Raw genomic sequence first — 20,699 nt, 5'->3', positions numbered from 1 at the left:
AGCTTTTTCTGGACAGGATGCGACCCATTTTTGGTGTCAACTCCTCCAGAAATGGACGATCGAGACGTTTTGGAGAAGGATCAGACCTGGATTCTACCACCCCTGTTGGGCCGGACTCTCCCCGAGCCACGTTTCCTAGCGCAGTCGAGTCACCCCACTCTCGCTTCCGAGGAAGCTCCCGCCCTTTTCTTTGCTGGAGGCGTGTATGCGCGCAAAACACCTGCTCCGAGGCGCATTTAGCATGCTACTGGTTTACAGAACACCCTCACCCAGCCCCCCTTCCAGTGTAGCAGCAGAAACAATCCCACCCCAACCCTTTCTCTTTCCTTCTTTTAATCGAAGTGCTTTTCGTGTGTGCCATCGGGTGAGCGGGGAGCACGACGGCATCCGCTAAGGACGCGCACGCAATCGAAAGGAGCATCCGTCTCTCGCGCCGCTTGCTGTGGCTTGCCGCTGCTCCGCGCTGCGCCTTGCCAGCCACCCGCCTTGCAATTCCCTCTCCCACCAGCAGCAAGCAGCAAGTGGACGCGAGTTGAGGGGAGGCGAGCGCAAGACGCGCGCGCAATCAGCCTCGCAGGCTCGTGGCGCGCGCGAGACGGAGAGCGCGCGCGCGCACACACCACACACACATCGAGGGGAGGGGAAGGGCTCCGGAGGCTTGGCATGTTCCTGTGTGGACGAGAATCAGTCCGCGAGCCCAGGAGCGGGAGGGCGAGCCCCTGCCACTAAGGCGCCTCCCTCCCTCGCTCCATTCATTCGCCTGCTCTCCTCATGCCGGCGGCTCCCGCTCTTTCGCCGCCCGTCGCCTGGGACTCCAACCTGTTTGTGGAGGTCACTCTTGGGCCGCCAGCAGCCTGTGGCTTCTTCCCTCCGCCGCCTCCTTGCAGCGTCTGATGGTCTTTGCTCCGGGGAGGCGAGTCGGAGCTGGGCAGTGAGCGAGGAGGAAGCAGCAGCAGCAGCAGCAGCAGCCCCGTCGCCCTCGCACGATCTGGGACTTACAAGCCAGGCAGCCATCCCCGCCCCATCTCTCACACCCACCGGCCCCGGAGGGATTTACTTTGTCAGGAGGAGCCCGCGGGGTTGACGCGCCGCCGAGAAGATGTACCTAGACCCTGAGGCGGCCAAAGGTAAGCGCGGAGGAGCCCCCTCTCCCTCGCACGTCGGTCGGGGCAAAGAGGACCGCCGCCCCGCCGCCTGCCTTGTGCAGGCAGCGCCGAGCGCTTGCTCCGGGTTGCGAGTGGGCAGAACCGCCGTCTTTGTGTGAGCGCCTATGTGTCTCTGTGTGTGAAAGAGGCGGAGGTCGCGGCGCTGCTCCGCGCACCTGAAGGAGGAGGAGGAGAAAAGAAGGCGAAGAATGCCCGCGGCTGATTGGGCGGGGAAACGGGGGGAGGGGGGGTCGGCACCTCGCAAGGAGGCAAAGCGGGGGGGGGGCAGGAACGTGTTAGCAGCTGCGGCTCCGGAGGGCGGTGGCGGGAAGCGAGTCCTGAGGCGGCGAGGTCTCTGGTCCGAGGAGCTGAGGGAGGCTGCGCAGGGACTGACAGGGCGCAGCGCGGCTTTTTGGCGGGCGCAGCCTTGAGGGGAACTTCTCGTGATAACCCCGAGGTCGCCTCCTGCTCTTCGGGCACCCGAAGGGGAGGAGGAACCAGCCCCACGGCTGGCGTCGCTTCCGGGGACTGGCGGCGCCTGAGGGGAGCGGGAGGGGGATTCGAGGTGGGACTCTCGAAGGCTGAGCTTGGCGCGAGGCGCCGCCGCTCTCTGCTCGCTTTCCTTCCACGCCTTGCGCCTATTCTTCTCCGCCCCCCACCCCACAACTTAATTCGTGCTCCCCTCCGCCTCTTGCTCCCTCCTTCCGGTCTTCCTTGGACTTCGCGGAGTTTCCCAGTTGCCTCTAGTTCTCCCCCAAAAGTCACTCTCGGGTCGCCGCTTCTCTTCTTCGCCATGAGTCACGAGCCCCTCGGAGCCGCCGCGACCGACGAGGCACCTGCTGTTCCTGCAAGAGAAAGCAATGCAACCTGACCGAAACCGCGGCCCACCGGCTTCCCGGCCGGGCGGGATGAGAGGAGGCTCGCCTGCCTCCCAGACACACGCGCGGGCTTCTCTGGCCGGCAGCAGCAGCACCTTCCTTCCATCAACACGTTTGCTGTCGCCCGTGAACACTTGCTTTTCTGGAGGGAATGTAGCCGGGATGGTTTGTTTTGCTGATCTAACGCGGTAAACAGGCAGCTTTCATGAGCACAGTGTGCACAAATGCGCGCAGCACATACTATATATGTCTCTCTCGCATTTTATATTCTGGAATTGCTACCAAATCAGCTTCTGGCCCTGTACTCACAATAGATGATACAATCCCGCAGGGACATGTGGCATCAAGACTGTGGAAAGCCTACACTTTCTCTGTTGCCTTGTGTGTAGAGAAAAACTGCAGTTCATGTGTATGGGGAGGGTGTGTGTCTTGCCTTTAAGTGACAGCCTTGAACAAGCTCCTTATGGATGTGGCATTGCCTTCAGAGCCTCGGTGCTAGATCAGGCAATGATTTATTAGGATCCAGGAAGATGCCGGATCTGGAATAGTTATTTTCTTCCCCTTCCTAAGCCTGTATGATCATGATAATGCATTGGCCTGATTTCTGAGAGTGTCAAACAACCACTTACATATCTAGCAGAAGCCTAAGGTTTATGCGAGCAAGCAAGAAACCTAACTTAACTTGTGAAAGCAGCATTTATTGTCCCATTCAATTTAATGTAAGTCTCCCACAGTGTGGCCAGAATCTACTTCTCCAGAGGATCTCATGTGATTTCACTGTGACTTAAAAGAAGCTTATTTCTTACCTACTCTGTGTAGTGGCTGAAGCCTGTGTATCTGATACGCTCAGGTGGACAGATATGCCTGCATGATATAGTAGGTAGAATGTGAGACTGGGTCTAGGGGACCCTGGTTCAACCCCTACCTGCCACCCCCAGAGCTCACTTGCTGTGCCAGTCTTGGGCCAATCCATCTACTCTGCCTCACAGATGGGGAAAAAATGGAGGTGGAGGGTGAACCAGATATGCCGCCTTCTTGGCACATCAGAGAAAAGGTAGGATGCAGATGCAATAATAGGTTGCCAACAGCTATAGGTGGAATGCCCTTGTGCCAGGGGAGTGCACCTCTGAATACCAGGTGGTTGGGACAAATGGGAGGGATGTTGATCATGCGGTTTATAAGTTTCCCAGAAGTATCCAACTCGGATGGGGAACCTGTGGCCCACCTGATATTGTTGGACTCCAACTGCCATCAACCACAGCCAGCATGGCCAATGGTCAGGGATGATGGGAACTGTAGCCCAGCAACACTGGGGGGGGGGCAAAGGTTCCCCATCTCTGATCTCTATTGGAAAACATTGCTGGGATAGATGAGCCCACAATGCTCCTCTTATGCTCTAATTTAAAAGTTATATTCAACGGTGAGCCTTAGCGATATCCTGTGACAGACATTACCAGGAGCTAATTGTACAGTACTGCATTTGCAATGTTCTCTCTCTCTTAGTATTTTGAAGGTTGCTGTCTTATTTCTTTCACTTTTGTACAAGTGTAGGTAGGAAGAACACATGGCATCCATCCTCTACCGCATTCACTGTTAATGCCATTAATGTATGCAATCCTCCATTCCAAACAGCTGTATTATTCTCAGCTCAGCTTTCGTAGGCCTCTAAATCCACTTTCCTCTCGAATTAGAAAATAGAAAAGCCAAGATTGCGTGCAGTGCTTCAAGAAAGCATGAAAGTCCACTAAAGAACAGTACCATCAGAATATTTTTCACATTCACCATCCTATTGTCACTAGTTTATTTTTCACAGCTGTACTGTAATCTACAGTATATGAAGCAGAGATGTATATCAAGCTGCCTACTCCTGTTCATGTTTCTTTGCTGAGATACTCCCGTTACTGCAGATCGTGGCACTTAAATTCTTGCTGAATAGATACTTTATTACAGAGGCAGTGTGATGTAGTGGTTAGAGCACTGGTAAGACCTAGGTTCAAATTAGCTCTCATGCCATGAACTTTACAGAGTGACTCTTGGCCACTCACACTCTTTCAGCCTAACCAACCATTATGGGGTTGCTGTGAGGATAAAACTGGGGAGCAGGGGGGAATCGTGTACACTTTCTTGAGTAACTAGCAGGAAGGGCAAGATATAAATGTAATAAATAAATGATAAAGGTCAGCTCTATTATGTGGATTGGGAAAGTTTTGTGCTCTGATAAAGTCACACTCCAGCACTATTCCAGACTTTCATTGCTCCACACCTGTCCACTTTCTTTCTGTTTAGCCCCATCATTAGCATCAAATGAATACTTGCATTTCTGTGATCTTTTTTGAACCCAGCTGCATTAATGAGAGTTTGCCCTTACCCTGCCCCCACCAATGGCCACTTACAAAGGGAGGACACAGCCGCAGCTATTCCACAGCACCAACAAACACCATACAATAACTTCTTAGCATGGCTGTCCCTCTCTCTTCATTTATGACCTTGGTTGAAATGCATGGGCAGCTATTACTTATTAAGAGTCAAGACATTGACCAGACGTGGAGGCCTGGCAAAGGAATTGCTGTGTTGGGTTAAGCCCATAACGCAGTTCTCAGCATTCCATCTACTCACAGCAGCCAGCCAGGTACCTCCAGGGAGGCTCGTGTGCATTACGTTTGTTCATCCTCAGCATTTGGTTGTCAACACATATGCTGCTTTTGAAAGCTGAGATCACTTCTACATCCTAACTGACATACACTTACCCAATTTTTTTAAAAAGGCTTTATGTTGGCAGTTTCTGCGACTTCCCCACCACATCTCATTGACGCACGTCTTCCTTTCCTCTACCAGCATCCTACTAATAGAGCAGCAATAGATGAATGCAACCCCCCCACAATCTGGCACACCTCCAGAATCTTCTGCACCTCCTATTGGCTAAGTAATAACACTACCCTAAGTGTTCCTGCACTTCGTTTTAAAGGAGTGCCATAAAAGCGCCCTTCGTGCCAGGATATTCATCAGACCTAATTGGGACTATTGAGGGGTCCTACTCTGTGGCTCTGTGGGGCAGGACTGCAGCTCAGGGGTAGAGCATCTGCTTTGCATGCAAAAGGTCTTGGGTTCAACCCAAAGCATCTGTAGGTAAAGCTGGAAATGTCTTCTGCTTGAAACCCGGGTGAGCTGCTGCCAGTTAGTGTAGACAATACTGAGGTAGATGGACTACTGGTCTGACTGGTTATAAGGCAGGTTCCTTAAACTCCAGAGCATCTTCACTCTTTGTGCATTTTGCTGTAGTCCATGACTATGTTGTGCAAACATTCCCAATGTGATCATTCTTTGCTACATCCTTGTGGCTATTTGTGAAGTTCCAGAGCTTACTCTATGTGAAATGGCACTTTAGTCCTAAGCATGCTAATTGCATAGGAATGTCCTCCTAGGTATGCTTAGGGGTCACAGTGGAAGTGGCTGAAAATTAAGATCAAACCGTCTTCACAAACATGCTACAAGACTGTATGTATGATGTGATCTGAATAAAAGGAATCATCTGAAACATCCTGTCAATAATAATGGCTAAATCAGAAGCCTGTAGGCTGACCAGTCCTATGCAGTGAGACCCCCAACTGGTTTTTGGAGGAAATACAATGTAATTGGTGTATACAGTGGTACCTCGGGTTACAGACGCTTCAGGTTACAGACTCCACTAACCCAGAAATAGTACCTTGGGTTAAGAACTTTGCTTCAGGATGAGAACAGAAATTGCGCATCGGTGGCGAGGCAGCAGCGGGAGGCCCCATTAGCTAAAGTTGTACCTCAGGTTAAGAACAGACCTCCAGAACGAATTAAGTTCTTAACCCGAGGTACCACTGTACAGGAGAGCAGGATAAGCATTTGCCTAGAGAAATATGGTCGATGTGGCATATGCAGCATGAGACTTCCAGATTACTATGCTGTGGTGTGTTCTGAAAAGCAACAAAATAGGGTTCTGGCTCTGAAAGAATTTGAATCTTCAGTCTGTGAAGATTCAGTGTGAAACAAAATGATGATACAATTCCTCCTCAAAAGGGGGTGGAGGGCTTGAGCGAAGTGCTGTTGTAGCAGGAGTTTGCTAACCCTGTGGCTCTCTGGAAACAGTTTGACTCCAAGTCCCATCAGCCTCAGCCAAAATAGCTAATGGTCAGGGATGGTGGATGTTCTAATTTGAGGAGTCATAGGTTCCCCACACCTGCACTATATCAACAAAACAGCAACAAACTTGCTTGTGGGCAGCATGAAAGTGGGTCTATGATAGTTCAGAAAAAGATGTGAAAGTAGTGTGATTTAGAAAGGATTTTAAAGGAGTTGTTTCTTAATAGTTATGAAAGGAGACAGCTAGGAAGCACCATTCAAAGAAAGCATAAAACGGGGTGGAGCTAAAAGGAGATTAACACGCATGAAGAAAAAGGGGTGTGTGTGTGTGTGTGGAGAAAGTGTTAAAATGTGGAGAGTGGGAACTTGAAGCACATACCATTTAGTTAAAACCCCTCTTCCAGTTTCTGAGACCCCACAAAACAAATGGTTAAAAAAAGGTGAAGATGGTAGTGGCATGACTTAACACTGTTCACAAGGCTTCTGCTTCAAATGGTGTCACTTTGGTGCCTGTGTGGTTTATAAACTGATTAGGTCTCCCTTGGATAAAAGGCACTTTGCTGTGTGATGCATTGTTAATTATGATTAAAGAGAAAACCAAAGTTTAATACAGATACCAGCAGTAAGGGGAAAGATGAAGTTAAATGAGAGGTAAAGGCTAGAGTGTAAAGAAGCTTTTCAGATATGCTGTGTGATTGAATCAAGAAGGGCTATCCCTAAAGGACCTTTTTGGAGAACAAGAAAAGCAGGGAAGGAGACATCTGAACACAAGTTGCCATTAGGCAAACCATTGGATGCTTTCTAAAGTGGTTTCAACATGGCCATGCCAAGTTGCAAAGTGGGCTGGAGACAACAGGTTTAGATGACTGGTTTGCCTTCACCACTGGGTTATGCGGGCTCCAAAAAAGCAGTTAGCTATTGCCCCCAAAGTTATGATTACTGTTTATTATAGACTTACTCACATCGAATGAGAACTTCTTCCATACAATTGAAAACACTGCTCTGCAAGAGCAGCACTTATTAGAAAGGCTTGAAATAAAAGCCACTTCCCAGCGGAAGGCAGATTATACGTTTTCAAATAGTAACTTCCCATGTTGGGTGTGTAACCACTTTGGTTTTTCAGTCCTTTGTACTACCCTACAGAGAAGTGAGGGGAAATTGATCACTCCTGACTTCCCCATAATCTTTTATCAGGTGCCAGAGCCTGGTCAAACACTTCTCTGGTAAGCAGGGTGACACTAATGACCAACTTCCCAAGCAGTTATATGCAGTATGTGGTAAATTACAGAAGTGTTTTCTGTATTCATCATTGAACTGCCCTGATTGTGTGGACAAAAATGTGGTTTAAGGGCAGGCAATGTCTTCATGGATCTTGAGGCTGCAGGGACAGAGGTGTGTGTATTAAGGCTGAATAAGAAGTGGGCTCGCACTGCACAACACACATTGCTCCTCTCTTAGAAGAGGGATAGGCCTGTGGCAGATTGAGCGAATATCAGCTACAGTGGTACCTCGGGTTACATACACTTCAGGTTACATACGCTTCAGGTTACAGACTCTGCTAACCCAGAAACAGTACCTCGGGTTAAGAACTTTGCTTCAGGATGAGAACAGAAATTGTGTGGCGGTGGCGCGGCAGCAGCGGGAGGCCCCATTAACTAAAGTGGCACCTCAGGTTAAGAAAAGCTTCAGGTTAAGAACGGACCTCCAGAACGAATTAAATATGTAACCAGAGGTACCACTGTATTATTATTATTATTATTTTTAGGACAGTGTATGATGGGCCTTATTGTTGCGCTAGCTGCAGAAAATGATGGCAAAATGGCATCTTGTGGTATACCTGATCCTGCTCAAAGGTGCAGGCAATGGGAGTCTGAGGTTCCTACCTCCAAGGGGAAGAGAGACTCCCACTCTTTCACCCCTCTTTTGCTTTCAGTTCAGTGAACTTCCGTTTACTACCGGGGCTAAGAGAATCTGTGGCCATTCCTTGCCAAGGCCACCCTCCTGCTACTTCAAGGGATTGCTCCAGGAAGGGAAGAGTCAGACCCTGTTCCCCATGTGGCAAAGCCCCGTGTGCCCAGAGAGCCTGGCGGTTCCTCGCGAGCCTCTGGGCTCTGCCCTCTCGCTCTGCTTGCTCGCCCTTCGCGGCCTCAAGAGTTGTCTGAGAAGCCCTCGCTCGGCAGCCGAAGAGCAATGCCTCCTCAGGAGGAGAGAAATAAATGAGCACGGCGGCGCCTTCAGGATGTGCGCCTCTTTTCCTCTCGGTCTCCGGGCTGAAGAAAAGGCATGAGTTCTTGATGAGCAAGTGTCGGGGGACTCCGGAGCGAGAGGCTGGGGAGGAAGGCGACGCCTGAAGGCTCGGAGTTGGGCTGGTTAAACATAAGATGAAACAATATCCAAAGGGTTGCAGAAAGAGAGAGAGCCGCTGCTGGGCTTGCGCGGCACACACTCCCTCTCCCGGTGGCGCTGCTCCACTCGTGGGCAAAATTACCCGGGGCGGGGGCGGAGCCTGCGGTGCTGGCGCGGAATGATCGGCCCTCTTTTTGCCTTGCTGAGCGACACGCCCTCTGCCGCTCCCAGCAGCCGCGGCCAACGTGCTCTCTTAGCAGCGGCGGCGCATAGACTCCCCCCCCCCCCCCAGCGCGCGTGTGGACGCACAAACACGGTTGCTCAAAACTGGCTTCCGAGTGACCCCAGCGCTAAAAGCCCTCGCCGCCTTTTGCTACACCCTCCCTCCCTCCGCTTCCTAGTTAAACCCGGATCTCTTTCGTGCTGTTATGTAGAGCTGGTGATGGCGGACCTCAGATCTCGCTCTCCCGCTACGCCCCCTTGCTATTGTTACTCCCCGCTTTCTAATTCCTGGCTGCTAAACTCAACGCCTTGCTCCGCCCCATTGATCGCCGCCTTATCACCACGTTCGGTCTGGGCTCGATCTCTCCCCCCCCCCTTCTCTGAACTAACCGAAGCAAGAGAAAAAGACATTTGCAGGCAGGAATCCTTTTGCCTGGAGCCGGGCAGGAGGAGGCCCCTTGCCTGCACCCGGATATTCCTGGGTGGAACTGTTGCATCACGGAGATTGCCGCCTTTCCCCTTCTCGTCCCTCATCTAGATCCCGCCCACTGGCTGTAAAATTCCTCCGATGCTGCTGCTGCTGTCAGGTGCTCGCTGTCGCCCGGAATAGCTCTCGCGGCGTGGCTCCCCTCCCATTCGCCCCCTCTCCAGCCCGTGCAGCAGGTGAGGTCAGCCTGACAAATTTAAACTCGAGGACGGAGCCGCAGGACGAAGCTCCCACGGCCTCATCCCACCTGGCGCTCAAGCTGCTAGAGAGAGGCAAAGCGACCAGAGAAAGGAAGACAGATGCTGATAATATTGCTGCCACCCCTCAGGCCCCAAGGGATTCGGCTACGATATCTTACGGTGTATTTAACAGCAAAAGAGGGTTGTTGTTTTTTTGGTGGGTTGGTATAAATGCAGGCAAGAAAGTTGCCCTCGAGGGATTGTGTTTTAAAAGCAGCAAACTATGGAAGAGTGGGAGAGCATAAGTGCTATGCTTCGCATCTAGAAGGCGAATGACCAGCTTTGTGAACATCTACTCCCCACGTTAAAAAACAAACTAACATGTGATCTCCATGTTCTCCCTGCTAGTGAGAGATGCCTGGCCATTGTTGGGGAAACAAGATGCTGGACTCGATGGGCTGCTGTTCAGGTCCAGGAAGGCTCCTTCCTTAAGGTCTTAGGATAAGGATGGTGGGGTCAGTTTAAGACTTATGCCAGGAATCTATAGTCCCCATATATGAATGGCTTCAAACATGGTGAGGAGGCCATAGGTGAGAATGTGGGAATGTTGAGGAAGGTAGGAAATAATTTTATATTATCCCTCCTCACTCACACTAGTGAGGAAACAGCAGGGCCCATTCCCTTTGCAACTTATTGGAAGCAAGTTGATGATTCATTAGAATCCTTTAATTAAGCAATCCAGTCTGGCTTGTCCAGTCTGGATTGTTCCTGGTAAGTTTCCCCTTTATTGCCCACTTAAAATAGCAATAACATAACACAGTCTTCTTTAAAAGTAAGAATAAAGTTTTACAAACATTCCGTTCACAGCAGTAATCTGAAGGCAGGCTTTATCTTGTGGTTACAGTGAAAAGGAGTCTGAGCTACATCTCAGACTTCCTTCTTGTGGGCTCCATCCTATCTGAAGGTGGAGCCATGTGCTGGCTAAGAGTCAGGAGAGTCCAAGAGTAAGAGAAACAGAGTAAGAGTCGAAGAGAGAGATAGTTGCATGGCCAGCCCTTTTTATCCGGTCAGCTAGGGTCATGCCCATCTACCTGGCCACACACAGGGAGAAGAAGCTCCGGAGCAGGTATGACAGGAAGTCTTCCCTGTCTGGAGCCACATTCTCCTGTGTGTCCATTTTAGGCAATAGGAAAATGTTATACTTGACTGCTCTAGTAATAATGGCTTGTACTTAATAATGCTTGCCCTCCTGTCCATCTCATGTAGAATTGGATTTTTGTGTCCCCGCCCCCTTAGAAATTCTATAATCACAGTCTTGCACCAACATCTCTTGTCCCAGTTCAGAGTCAGAGGAAGCTGCACACCATTCTGAAGACAGGCTTCAAAATATAAGCCTGCTACATTGATTAAGTTGGGCAAGAGACAGAAGGCCTCAAATGAAATCTACAAGCACTATTCCCTGTCTCCCTCTGCAGCCACCCAGTTTGACCCAAGTCATGCCCTTGTAGTCTTCTAAAAACAATTTATAAGGGGCTGACAAAACACATAAGCAGGGCATTGTCAATATGCCCCCATAACTTGAGCACCGATGCTTCACCAAGTGTGTTGCTCAGGTATGTGCAGAAAATCCAGGATCGCTAGAGAATCTTCACCACCTCTTACCATAGACCATCTTGTGTGTGTCTCTAATAAATGCACAAACTGGTACATATACAACAGAGTAGCAATCAGGTGGAGAGTAACTAGAGACATCAAAGCATTTGTGCAGTATTGGCAGTGGGGTGGGCGTGGATGGACCTGTGGCCTTCCTGATGCTGTTGGACTCCCAACTTTCAGCAAGAAGGAAATCATAATGCAGTGCAAGGAAAGCAGTTTACCAGCCTATTGGGTGCTGCTCATACCAGCATAAAAATGGGTGCTGGGTCTGATGTGGAGCTGCGAGAACCAGATTCAGCTCACTTGGGTGACTTTGAGCAGAGCTTCTATATATGCTGATTGCCTCATGTAAGGAAGATACAGGTATGATGTAACACTGTCGCCTGTGAGCCAGGTGCTCCCCAGCCAAGCTGTTCAACAGTTGAAACACCCACATACACTATGACATCATTGCATCCAACGATTTTGGCTGTTTAAAGTCTGTCTCCCCCTCTCTATCTGAAGAACATAGCAAGTGTCCTACTGGGCAGTGAGAGCTCACACTGGAAGTTGTGTGTAAGGCAGAGGTGACTGTCAGGTTTGATATGAAGGAGTGGGCTGCAAACATTAAGATGGGGCTAGAGAGAAATTGTGGGCTGCTGACTGGCTATCCCTCTTGTATGAAGAATAGTTCAGGTGTTTCCTCTTCTATGGGTACATAGGCTGACCAGCTAATACACATATTTTCATGCCTACAATGGAAAAACTGCCAACTCAAATATTATTAAACAATTATCACAATATGAACTTCCATTTTGGACTATATATATCAATATAACTCGCAGCCAGATTGTCTCCACATTAAGTAAAGTAACAGATGAAATGTTTCTTGCAGCCTAAGTAGGTTGCAAGCTTAAATAACATTTTTTAAAAAAAAGTTTGAATGTGCTATAGAAACAATTAGCCATCATCTCAGGGTTAAGCTTAATAAATTTACTGCCGTGCTATGTTTTAAAGCCCTATAGGAATCAGGGCAACTAACAGCAGCCTCCACCCAGGCTGTCCTTATCTTTGTCACAGCTTCTACCTAAGTCTCTGTGACTCTCCTTAAACTCAGCCCCGTATCTGCCAACTTTAAAAAAGCATGAGTCAGATTACTTCAAACCGTGAGATTTAGATTTATGTCACACACGTCCCCCTTTTTAAAGATAAATGAGGTTCTATTTTTTCCTTGGTTTATGACCATGGCACATGCTGCAGGCATGTTCTCTTTGTAACTATGAAAAGTGGTTTTTTTCCCTTTTAAAAATGTAAGATTCTCATCCCTCAGTTCCAGGATCTCAGAGGTTCTGAAACCTCACGACTCTGCATGTAAAATGGGAAGAGTCAGAATACTATGTCTGTGGTGGAAAAGTACTGTGCCAAAATACGTTTGGAGAGACTTGGGCTAGGTCATCCTTGTTTCAGAGGTGAGGATGCTAGGCAGAGGATCAGTGGCAGTGTTTGTGCCATGGGGGTATTTATTTGTTGCATGAGTGTCTCAGCTTTTCTGCAAGGAGCTCAGGGTGGTGTACATGAGCTTCTCCCTCATTATATCCTCACAAGAAGCCTATGATTGTAGTTTAAGCTGAAAGTTGGTGATTGGGCCAGGGTCAACCTGTGAACTTGGGTGAGCAAAGATTTGAACTTGGGTCTCCCTAGTCCAAAAACCATCAGTCTGCATGCTACATTGCAGGACAGGATGCTTGTTCCCTTGCTGGTTTCATTTTTCCTAAAGTGATGAATCTGCTGTCTAACCTCATGCCGTCACGTATCATGGTGGCATCTGAGCAACCTTTCACCCCATTCCATCTGTTTCCTCTTTGTCCTGATTTATCCTCTTTTCGTTTCTTCCTCTCTGTGCTTTCCTGAGAGTCCTATCTGTGATCAGCATGTTCAGGTTTGCAGGAAGCAGGACAGACGGGTACCCAGGTGAGATTGCCACTGATAATGCAGAATAAGAAGGATGTGAGACAGGAGGGAGAGGTGACCTTGTGTTAAGTTAATCAAGTCTGAGTGGAAAGTGGCCAATCGCGTAAGAGCAGATAAAGCAGGGCTAGTGGAGGAGTCTGAGGAGATGATGGAATAGACATGAAAATGTTCATAGTCTGTGAGGCATTATTGCACCCAGTTGTTTTGTTTTATTTTTACAGCAGCTACATCTGAGTTGGAGTATTATTGGTTTTCATTACTGCATGATATGATTCTGTTGCAAGGGAAGGCGTTTCCAAAAACTGAAGGTGCTCACTTACCAATAGTAATAAATATTTATACACACACAGTACAGCTTAATTACCATGGATGCCATTTCACTAGTTAGTTAAGCTAGTTCTAGAGCAATTATTTCTGTCCATATGCAGAAACAGAAAATGGCTACTCTGTAAAGGTGCAACCCTGCTCCTAGTTACACACATGTAATTCTGATTGAAACTGGTGGAACGTGATGAAGGTGTAAAGGGCTGCAGACTAAGGGTTTGCACTAGTGGCAGGAGTAAAGTTTCAAAAGAACTCTTTCAGTGCCACTGAGGATCTTGTGTCAGAAATGTAGAGAGAAGGTATGCTAGTAGTACACATTCTATTTTTCTTAGTCCAGCTGGTGCTGAACAATCATTAGTTTACAGAGCATGGAAACTACTCTTTGGGATCAGGGATAGAGAATCATATCAGAGGTTCAGAAGAGGTTTGCTAGGAAGAGATGGTTGGCCTTGCTGCTTATATAGGAGAGCGGAGAACTGTATCCAATTAACGTTATGAGCATATGGAAATTATATGCATTCATTGTGAAGAGCAGACATGGAAAAAAAATCCCATTGTGTTGTTGTCAAGACACCTAAAGTTTGATGACCTAGGTGAGAAGAAGCAGAGTCACAAGGCATGGCAATTACTCTGAAGCAGTGTTCTTAAAACCCTGATAACTGAGCTGTATAGAACCTTGATTTTGTGTTGGCACAATGGTATGCAGATGTCCTGCATGTGACAATGAGTGTGATCTGAGAGAGGTAGGCCAAGCTATGCTCCAAGCTCTTTCTGGGGACACACATGGAACAAAGTATAGACCTCATTCATTCATTTTACATTTATATCCTGCCTTTCCATGAAAGGCAAACTCAGTGTGGCTTTACAAAATAGACATTTAGAACATAAAACAAGTTAAAATGCCACCACCATCATAAAAATACACAAATTCGCAGCGGTAACAGCATCATAAAACACATTCAGCAAGCAGCAAATAAAACACATAGTCAGAGACTCTGAGTAAAAAATGCCCACAGGAATAGAATTGGTCTTAATAGCTCATTTAAGAAAAGGCAAAGTGTGTGTTCATGTCAGAGACACCTCTTTTGAGGAAGCTATTCCATCTCTTAGACACTGCAACTGAAACGTGGTCTCGCTTTCATTCCAGTCAACTGTTTTCATTGGCAAAGGGGCCCCTGGAAGCTGAACACAGATCAGATCACATGACAGGATATGATCTTTGAGGAACCCCTGCTCTCCCAGATCAAAGGCAACACTTTGAATTGAGCCCAGAGCTGAATTTTGGCATACTTGGACTGCCTTCAATAGTAGCCCCACATAGCATGCATTGCAGTAGTCCAACCAGGCTGTGGCATGAATGACCAAGGCTAGATCTGATTTCTCCAGAAAAGGACATAGCTGGCAAGTCAGTTGTAGTTGGGTATCAGTGACTACTAGCCATGATGGCTGTGTTTTGCCTCCACAGTGGGATGTTGTAATGCTTCTAAATACCAATTGCTGGAAATGGATAGTGCTCTTGTGCTCAAGTCTAGTTTGCGTGCTTCCCACATGCATCCAGTTGGCCACTGTGAAAACAGAAGGCTAGACTAGATAGGCCACAGGCCTGATCCAGCAGGCTCTTATGTTATTATGAAAAATGCAATCTTTCCCACTAAGTTGTGCATCCATAAACACAATTAGATCCAGGAGTTCCTTCCATTCCCCAAGCTGTAAATGTTTTGCTTCAGGAGGAGTGCAATTCTACCCAATGCTGCCTGAACATCTCTTCTAAGATAATCAGGACCACCAGCCAGCTGTAGCCAGCCAATTGTGGCAAAGGGGTTGTAATTTCATAGTTTGGATCCTCATTTTAATCTTATTTCCATCTAATTCTGTCCAAACTTCAATAGGAACCAGCATTTTTCTTAGTCTTTCGTTGTTACACAGTGACTTCAGTAAATAAATTAGCCTCAGCCCTAGGAACTATAAAATGATACAAATCTGAAGTAAGTAAAGGAACATGTACAAATCAAAATCCTAACCACATGGCAGTAGGGCATCCTTTTGGGAGTAGCTAGCCAGTGAGTGCACACCTTTTCTTATTCTATGGTGTCCTTGATATAGTGGTTCATACCCTCGATTACTTCAGCCTCCCTTTCAACAGGGCTCTCAGCAGTGATCCTCATGGCTTGCTGAGAGTTCTCTACTCAATAGGTCTGAGCTATTGTGAATTTATAACACCCACTCTCAGTTCTTTACATTGGTGGAACAGAAAATACTGAACTGATTGCATTTGGTGTGTGAAACCCTAGTGGTCCAAAGTCTGGTTAAGATTCATTGCCTTCTTTCCCTCAGTCTTATTGGCACGGCATCAGCTACACATGCAATTTAACAGTTATGCTACCACACCTCAGTCTGGGTGGACGCAATGCCTTTCTAATATGGGGAGGGTTAACCACGTGAAATTAACCCACTACTAGGGAAGTCTGAGTGGGTCTGTGGCTATTGACTGGAAGCAGGATGTGAGCAGGCATTTATTCAGAGTAGTGTTTCTGGATATGATTCCCATTAGGATTTGGGCACTTGTCTGGGGGATCAACCCCATGACATAATTTGGTGTGATGATGCAGTATCACATATTAGGTGAACCTGCCCTGTGTGTGTTTATGCACAGTCATAAGTGTGATGGTCCAGGGTTGCAGATCTGTGGCTACATCAAAGGCTACTACTATTTTATTCTGATTGTGTTCCCTAGAGCTGCCCAATCAGAATAAAAAGGAGCTTTTTAGCCAATGAGAAGTCTTCTTATCCTTTTGCTGATTGGAGCCAATCATAGTGACAAGAGGGTGAGTCAGCCATTGAAGATTGGCTCCTGGGATCACTCTGGAGAAAGCACACAGGAAGAAAAGCGAGGAGTTGTTGTTCTGTGTGTGCCTTGTGTTTTCAGTGCTCCGAAGCTACGCATTTAGGAGCACTGAAAACACAAGGCGCTTTAGTTTCAAGAGAATGGTGTGCAAGTTCTTCACAATGGAACTGCAGTGAAAATTCAGCTTGAGTCACTGTGAAATAACCTATTCTGAGCACTCCAAATCATTTGCCCCTGTATGTGCATAGTAAATAGTAGATCTAGCTGAAACACATGGAGTTCTGCATTGATCATTGCAGTGCATCATTATTATTATAATTGCACAATTATATGATTATTGTGTAATCTTAGAAGGCTGTTAATCTTAGAAGGGGGTGTGGCTGTGAGGGGGTGTGGCTATCATGAAGGGGCCCTGCATTTCTGAATTTGCCACTACACTACTGTGCACAGTAGCCAATCAGTTCATGCAATACAAGACAACCACACGGGAAAGTTGTGCTTGCTAGCCAGTTTTCCCTAGATATTTTTTTGTTGCCATAGCACCAGTCACTATTTGAGCAGAACCCAGCCATATTGGTGGCTAAAGATACCAGCGCAAAACAGAAGGGAGAGGTGATGACGGAACACAAGCGAAACAGAAAGGATGTTGGACTGGAATATTTGTTGTATACCAGCATTCCTAAGGTGCTGCCTTCTGGGACAATGAAAGATGCAGAGTTAATTCAGACATTTGAACAGATGCTTCCCCCATCCCACCTGTTTCATGCAAACTATCCCTGTGATTAGGATTGTGTGGAGAAATGCTTGCTTGAATGGGGCTGTGCTTAGCAAGGGCGTAGCTGGGGGGGGGGGCAGCTGCCCTCCTAAATCAATTAAAAATACTTAACTAACTGAGGTTCTGCTGCTCACTCCCCCCACGTGAAGTCGGCCCCACTAACATAAATCCTGGCTATGCCCATAGTGCTTAGGCTATAGCCCCAGCCATTTCCATAATAGTGACATGGGGCAAAATGTTCAGGAACCTGCTAAATTAATCCTGAGAAAAGAGAATGTGTGTGTGGTGTGTATGTTTTTCCTGGTCCTGAGGAATGATCCATATTGGTATTAGACTTCAACTCTCTCTCTCTCTCTCTCTCTCTGTGTGTGTGTGTGTGTGTGTGTAATCAATATTGCATGATTTCCACAATCAGAACTAGCAGCACATAGCTGACTTCCCATGGTAAGCATAATGTTGTTGTGCGTGGCTATCTAATATTGTGTTATGCTGTATTTGCTTCCCTTTGGTTTTTCCCTTCACACCTCTCTGCCATTTCTTAGGGGGATGTGAGCTTGGATGAATTGGGAGCAGGGAAACAGAGAGCACCTCCTCATTCTAAATTTCTCCTCATTAATTTCTAAAAAGAGAGATGCTGGGCCTCAAGCCTTTCTAAAAGCCAAGTCCTTTACTTAGAAGCCCTGCTTTCTAATCCCAGATGCACAGGAGCTGGCTGTAGCTGCTGAGGGATGAGGGAAATGCATTTGGCATTTGCTCAGAGGTGTTTTCATTGCTATTATTGGCCCATGTGTTCCAAGGATGGGTACTGGCATTCAAAACAGGTTTCGAAGCTGAGGCCTTGTTCCAAGTTGAAGCCCTATCCTGGGCTAGATTTTGGTTGCATAGGAATCAGAAAGTGTGCCATACTTTCTGATTATGATTCTCTCTCTCTCTCTCTCACCATGAATGTGTATAAATAATTGAAGGCCTTGGAGGCAGAGTGGGAAAGTGATTTTCAATGCTGCCGAGGTGTGAAAGCTGGTCCAAGGCAGCCAGCAGTCTTTGGCGTTTCCTATCTCACGTCCCAGAATACAGAAACTATTCGGAAGGTTGTTGCTGCAGAAGGACAAGGATCTCACTCCAGAAGAGCCCTGAAGGGATCTTGCTTGCACAGGACATGGCTGAGGGGCCGCCGCCTGCTTTCCCTCCCTCCCTCCCGCTTGCTTTCTCTCCTGCTGTGAAACATACAGAGGGTGAGGGAACTGCATTAAATGTTTAATGAGACCCTGACTGAGCAAAGCTGGAGGAACCACAGTAGGAGAAACTGTTCTCTCCTCTAGGGTCACTGATTTTACACATAGCTCGCTCCATGGCAGCACCAAAAGCCCTTCCCTCATGGGAACGAACACATAACATTGCTGCTTCCTGCAGGACTTACTAGTCACAATGCAAGCAAGTTCCCCAACTCAGGGCTGCAATGAGATTTTAACAATATGCTGATATTACTGTCTGTTGTGAGGCAGCATAGCTCACATATAGGGAGGCTCAACCAGTAATCTGGAGTGATGGTGAGAACTAATATTGATAAGAATAGCAGGTCCCGTATGATCCATGCTAGCAGTGATATGCTACGTTCCTAGGAGTGCTTCATAACAGAGGCAAAGTTCAAGAGAAACAAAAGGGTGAGACACAATACATCTCTCTCTAGGATCTGACTATCCCTCTAAGGCTTCATCTTCTTACTTGAAGGAATAGCGGTCCTTGAACTGACAGCCTCACTGGAGGTTGATCCATTAGGGCAAATGGAGCACTCTTCCCAAAATCCTAGTCAGCCCTCAGCCAACCTCTGCCTGCCTTCCTATTCACCTCTTCCTATTTACAAGCAATCCTTGGGTGGCACTGGCTGCCATCTTCCTCCTCTTGAGTTTCAATGTTGTAGAACTCAGCAGGGAAGAGGATGGGGGCAATATTTCAATTAGTTGGCTCTGTCTGCCAGCGACTCTGTCTCTGTCTGTTGGTGGACTCTGGGCCTTCAATGGGAACCAGTCACTACTTGACAAGCTTGGAGTCAAGTGTATTATTGGTTCTCCAGGTGGAATCTACACACACATATAAAAAATGTTGTGAAAATGCTTTTTTTAAGGAAACATTTTTTAAAATACATTGAATTTGGCATAGCTCACTGTCTCCATCTAGTGTCACATTTGTGTATTACACTTTACAACAAATTTAAAACATTTTATTTGCAGCTGTATAGCTGAGTCCCATGACTTCTTGCACAAATGAATGGGCTCTGGGGAGTGAGAGGTGTCTCACATAGTGGGCTTGGTCCCTTGGGGGAATTGGGATTAGAAGGAGCTGCCTCCTTGGGTCCTAGTTTGAGGGCCATTGGACTGGTAGCAGGGACCACACACCCCTTTTTGCTGCTTGAGATGCAACAGAAACTGCCACCTTGCCCTGCCGCCGCCACCACTTCGCCTGCCTTGCTGCTTCCACCATTGGTGGAGAAGTAGCACTGACATTGTCATCACTTTGGGGTGAGATTTTACATACTCCCAAGATTTCACACAATTAGGGATGCAGCTTCTGCCTTGGGGGCATCTGCCGCCTGAGGCAGCTGCCTCGGTCTTCCTAATGCAGGCATAGGCAAACTCGGCCCTCCCTTCAGTAATTTTGTTTTTAACTGTTGTTCAGTCTTGGGTGCCTTCAGGTAGAAAGGCAGTATAAAAATGAAACACAGTAATAATACTAAGAAGCTGGAGAGAGTTTCACACCAAAAAGGTCACTCTTTGACCTGTGATGAAAACATTTATACATTTATACTGCTGAATAAACAGGAGCCTCAACAAATGCTCTTCAATTACACTCATTTTTGCAATTCTGAATATATCCAAGAGCTGACCTTTAAACCACGTGGGGATTCATGCTCCTGCTCCTATATCTGAAGTGGTGTCCTCAACAGCAGTATTCTGTGCTGCAAAGGAACCTGGGATTGGGCAGTACGGCCACTACACAAGCTGGCCCTGTGTGGAGCAGATAGGTAGATGTGTGCAGAGGAGGGCGACCAAGATGATCAAGGGTCTGGAAACCAAGCCCTATGAGGAACAGTTGAGGGCATTGGGTTTAACCTGGATAAGAGGAGACTAAGAGGAGATATGATAGACATCTTCAAATATCTAAAGGGTTGTCTGTCACATAAGAAGATGGAACAAGCTTCTTTTCTCCTGTCATGGAGAGTAGGGCCCAAGCCAATGGGTTCAAGTTGCAAGAAAGGAGATTCCGACTAAACATCAGGAAGAACTTTCTGATGGTAAGGGTTGTTTGACAATGGAGGAGACTCCCTCAGAAGGTGGTAAATTCTCCTTCCTTGGAGGTTTTTAAGTAGGGGTAGGATGGCCACCCATAAGTGTTTTAGTTGAGATTCCTGCATTGCAATTGATTGGACTAGATGACCCCTAGAGTCCCTTCCAACTCTACAATTCTGTGATTCTATGAATCAATGTACAAGCGAATTAGTATTCTTTGTAGCTCCTGTGTGTCTCTGTCTTCAGTTGGGCCTGGGCTTGGTGTTCATGCTCTCCTCTTGCATTCATGTAAACATTTGTGTTCAGCTGGCTGTTGCATGAATGTAAATGTTCCATTCACATTGCATAATCCTCCAAAATAATGTATTATGAAACATGAGCAAATCAAGCATGCAGTGCTAACTATCCGAACAGCTACCCTGATTTCTGCTTACAACTTGTCTGGCTGTGTGCAGAACTGTGGGTGACTGATCATTCAGTATAGATTGGTTACCCATT

General features: G+C 47.3%; 1 protein-coding gene across 2 annotated transcripts in view; it reads left to right on the top strand.

The window, feature by feature from the left end:
• Positions 1 to 336: 336 nt before the first annotated feature.
• SYT7 (synaptotagmin 7) overlaps positions 337 to 20,699 on the top strand; it is a 225,035-nt gene continuing 204,672 nt past the window's right edge. The window contains exon 1 of one of the 2 annotated variants that reach the window (XM_083416931.1): positions 337 to 1,127. In XM_083416931.1, coding sequence (XP_083273057.1) covers positions 1,100 to 1,127 — 28 coding nt within the window. In that variant the 5' untranslated portion in view covers positions 337 to 1,099. The remainder of the gene's footprint in view (positions 1,128 to 20,699) is intronic. The other variant, XM_083416935.1, reaches the window with a different exon arrangement.

The sequence above is a fragment of the Podarcis tiliguerta genome (assembly GCF_965153285.1).
Source record: "Podarcis tiliguerta genome assembly, chromosome: 1".
Classification (NCBI taxonomy): Eukaryota; Metazoa; Chordata; class Lepidosauria; order Squamata; family Lacertidae; genus Podarcis; species Podarcis tiliguerta.
The sequence above is the reverse complement of the archived record's forward strand: the minus strand, read 5'-3'. Positions and strand labels throughout refer to the sequence as shown.